Below are 4,333 nucleotides of genomic sequence, written 5' to 3' on the forward strand. Positions count from 1 at the left end.
TTTTTTTTTTTGTGGAACCGGGGATTGAACTCAGGCCCTTGCACTTGCCAGGCCAAGCACTTATTTTACTGAGCTATCTCCATGGCCCTCTGTGAATGAACCTTACATCAATTTATATAAAGTTTAAAAACAGTAAGACATGTCTATAATATGTCAGAAAGTTGGGTGGGAAGAGGTATCTAGAAAGGGGTACCTGATGGGATTCTTGAAAGTATGTAATGTGTTGATCTGGGGTTTTTTGTCATTGTTGTTTTTAATATGTGTTTAGTACAGGGTCTCACTGTATAGATTGGACTTGTAGTGATCCTCCTGTTTTCAGTTTCTCAAGTGCTGGGATTACAGGTGTGTGCCACCATGACCAGTCTCAGTCACTAACTCTGTGAGCCCTGGGGGCAGGGCTGGCATAGCACAGCACAGCACACAGGGGATCAAACCCCAGTCCCTGCACCTGCCTAAGCAAGTGCTTTAATCCACTGAGCTATCTGGCCGGCCCGTGATCTGTGTGTTGATTACATGGATATGTGTTAGATTTATAAAAATTGATCAGCCTGTATTTGTGTACTTTTATATATGCATGTTATAAATCAAGAGTTCCCTGAAATGTTACTTAGTAGGTAACATTTATATATATATTATATATATATTTATATATATTTTTTAAAGTAGTATTAATGTTTTCATCTTGAGTTAGAGGAATGTCCTAAATAGCTATCCCTTGGATTACAAATAGTTTTACTCCATTTCATTGAGAGAATATTTTAATTTAATATTTTTGAATACATTTTTTTTTTTTTTTTTTGGTGGCACTAGCAGAAATTGAACCCAGGGGTGTTATACCACTGGCTACACCCCCAATTGTTTTTGTTTGTTTGTTTTTGCGGAACTGGGGATTGAACCAGGCCCTTGCACTGGTGCTTATTCTACTGAGCCATCTCCCCAGCCCCAAACTTTTTTTTTTTTTTTTTTGCAGAACCAGGGATTAAACTCATGCCCTTGCGCTTGGCAGGGAAGCGCATATTCTTCTGAGCCATCTCCCCAGCAACCCCCCCCCCAGCTGTTTTCTAAAAAAATTATGTTGAGACAGAGCATTCTTAGGTCACTAAGTTGCCCAGGCAAGACTCAAATCTGTGATCCTTTTGCTTTAGCCTATGCGCTAGGACTGCAGGTGTATACCACCATGTCTAGCCCAAATGGATGCTACACCTTGCTTACATAACACACATTTTAATCATGGTTTTGTGGTGTCAACTACATTTTATGAACCTATTTAGTTCTTTGTTTTTTTCTTTTTTGAGACCATGTCTCTTGATTTAGTTGAGACTAACTTTGAAATTACTATATAGCCTGGGCTGGGCTCGAACTTGCAGTGATCCTTCTGCTTCAGCCTCCTCAGTGGTAGAATTAAAGGCATGTGCCTTCTCACCTGGCATAGATCAATTTTTTAAACAATGTGATTGATAGTTTTAAATTTAGTTGTATACTGTGGTAGAGCATCCACTTAGGCTAATATGAACTCCTAGGTTCTATCTTGGCACCACAAAATAAATTAAATAAATGTAGTTGCAGTTATATTTTTGTCCATGTAAGAATAGTTTTTGTTTGTTTTGGTTTTTTCCAGTGCTGAGGATTGAACCCAGGGCGTCATATACACTAGACAGGTACTCTACCACTGAAGTATGTCCCTGGCTCTTTATCTGTGATTTGTTGACTACTTGTAGAGTCTGTGTCAGATTTTACTAGTTACAGCTTTTGTTTTTGTGAATGTTTTTCTCTGTCCATTTGTTTATGCAAAGTTTCTATAACTTTCCTAATTTAAGTTTTATATAATTGAATTTTTTAACATAATTGAATTTTATCAAGAAAATTTTCTTCCATTAACTTTTTGCCATAAATTTATTTATTTATATATGTATTTGTGGTCCTGAGGATTGAACTCAGGACCCTGCGCTTGCCAGGAAGGCACTTATTTTGTCATATATTTAATAGGTTTTTTTTAAATTTTGGGTTATTTCTGTCTACTATAATTTTTCCTAGTTAGTTTTTCTAGTGATTCTCAGATTATGGAAATGGAATCCTCAATTTTGTTGTTGTTATTGGATTGAGCCTAGTGCTTTCACACTGCTTTACATTTCCGTATGGTGGTGGTGGTGGTGGTGGTGGTGGTGGTAGTGATGATGATTAAATAGAACCTTACCAAGTTGCCCTAGCTGGGCTTAAACTTGTTTTTCTCTTGTCTCGGTGTCCCAGAGAGCTGGTTTACTGGCATGCATCACCATCTCCAACTTCATTTTTTTGTTTATATTAACTTTCATTGTTTTAACTAATACTAGTATTCACTATAGATAGAATAGGGCTAGGGAGATAACTCAGTAGAATAAGTGCTTGCCTGGCAAGCACAGGATCCTGAGTTCAATCCCTGATACTGCAAAAACAAATAGAATAAATACTGATAAATGTCTATTAGTAATTCTTGGAGCAGAAAACTTTGGTAGGACAAAAGCATGAGGTCAGAATGCACTCCAGGGCATGTCCCATTTGTTACCCTTCCTGGTTAGTGCATCTACTTTTTTTGATTTGTAGGCAGCATTACAGAAACAACAGGATGTAGCAATGGCTGGGGCTTGTATGCCTACTTCATCAAAAGTGAATGCAACTGTCCTGAGTGACAAGATGTCAGTTAATGGACAGGCCAAAACCCACAGTGACCACTCTGAAAAAGAACTTGAGCCAGAAGCTGCAGAAGAAGCCCTGGAGAATGGACCAAAAGGTATGATTTGGTATATGTATTTATTCATATAGAAGCTATACTTCAGACCGGGGGGTGGGGGGAAGGAGTTGGGGAGAAGGTCCAGATATTCAACACTAGATCTCTCTCTCTCTCTCTCTCTCTCTCTCTCTCTCTCTCTCTCTCTCTCTCTCTCTCTCTTTCTCTCTCATATTGGTAGGCAGGTGCTTATGTCACTGAGCTATCTCCCTGATCCTCTCTCTTATATTGGGGCCTCAGTTCATCAATTTAATTCTTTCTACAACTGATAGCAAACCATATTGGGTAAGAATGGGATTTCCTTATAGCTTGAACATTGAACCTAATCATGGAATTTCATTTAGCTTGTGTCTCTGTAGCCAGAATCATGGAAAGAATTAAGCTAATGAACCAAGGTACAACTGTATTTAATGCTGTGTAACATTATACTCAATTTAGCAAATTAAAACAACAATAAACATTTCTTACGTAGTCCAGTTTCTCTAAGTCAGGGATTCAGAACAGCTAAGCTGAATGGTGTTGGTTAGGGTCTGTTATGAGGTTGCATTCTAGGTGTTGGCTGGTGTTGTAGTCATCTAAAAGTGTGACTAGGACTAGAGGACTTGCTTCCAGAGTGGTTCTGTCCCTGGCTGGCAGGCAGGTTGGTGTAGGATGTTGATAGGATGTGTTCTTGCTCAGAAGCCTCTCTATGGGATGATGTGAGTGTTAGCACACAGGGGCTAGCATCTCTGAAAGCACATTATCCAAAAGAAAGTCAGAGGCCCTGACTTTGGATATGGTATTCTTCCACCATATTCTAAGCTGTTCCTGTGGTATTGTGGGTGGAGGCCTTATAAATGTGTATGAAGCCAGACATGAGGATCTCTGGGGCTGTCCTAGAGGCTGGCTACCGTTCGTTCGTTCGTTCGTTCGTTCGTTCGTTCGTTCGTTCTTTATTTATTTATTTATTGCACTAGGAATTGAACTCTGGACCTTGCACTTGCCAGGCAAACACTTAAGCCACTGAGCCATCTCCCCGGCCCCTGACCGTACACTATTATAGTGTACTTTTGACACTGAAGTATCATGTTGCCCCATACAATAACTATTTCTGAAGGTCTGTTAGCTTTCCATGAGCAGTTTATTCATTTATTCAGCGCTTTCTTGAAGGTTTTCTGAACTCTGGGAGTATAGTGATGAGGAAGAGTAATAACACGTAGGATGTTAAGTTGTTGCTATGGTAAGTAGTACAGTGGAGAGAGGGGTCCCATAATTATAGTGTAAGATCATGTAATATGTGACCTCAGAGGTCAGAGCTTTCCTGAGGAAGGGGGCACTTAAACTAAGAGGTCTGAAGCAAGAGTAGGAGTTAAGAGGGAAGAGTAACACATTTCAGTGACAGTGGTAAGTGATGGTGGAGTTACTCTCAAAAAACTTGGTTTCAGAGATTCCCTGCCCTTTTTTTCCCCCTCAATTTCTGTTTCAGTACGTGGGCCAGCATGGCAGGCCCTGAAATCGAACGCCTGGCCCTGTACCTGCTTGCAGGTGCTTTAATCCGCTGAGCTATTTGGCCAGCCCTCCCTGCCTTTT

At 40.0% G+C, this 4,333-nt stretch overlaps 1 protein-coding gene across 1 annotated transcript in view; it reads left to right on the top strand.

Moving 5' to 3' along the window:
* The window catches only part of Acbd3 (acyl-CoA binding domain containing 3), a 41,715-nt gene that overhangs the window by 28,587 nt on the left and 8,795 nt on the right, over window positions 1-4,333 (top strand). The window contains exon 6 of the mRNA XM_004641174.2: window positions 2,581-2,767. Coding sequence (XP_004641231.1) covers window positions 2,581-2,767 — 187 coding nt within the window. The remainder of the gene's footprint in view (window positions 1-2,580; window positions 2,768-4,333) is intronic.

The sequence above is a fragment of the Octodon degus genome, unplaced genomic scaffold (genome assembly GCF_000260255.1).
Source record: "Octodon degus isolate 3935 unplaced genomic scaffold, OctDeg1.0 scaffold00131, whole genome shotgun sequence".
Lineage (NCBI taxonomy): Eukaryota > Metazoa > Chordata > Mammalia > Rodentia > Octodontidae > Octodon > Octodon degus.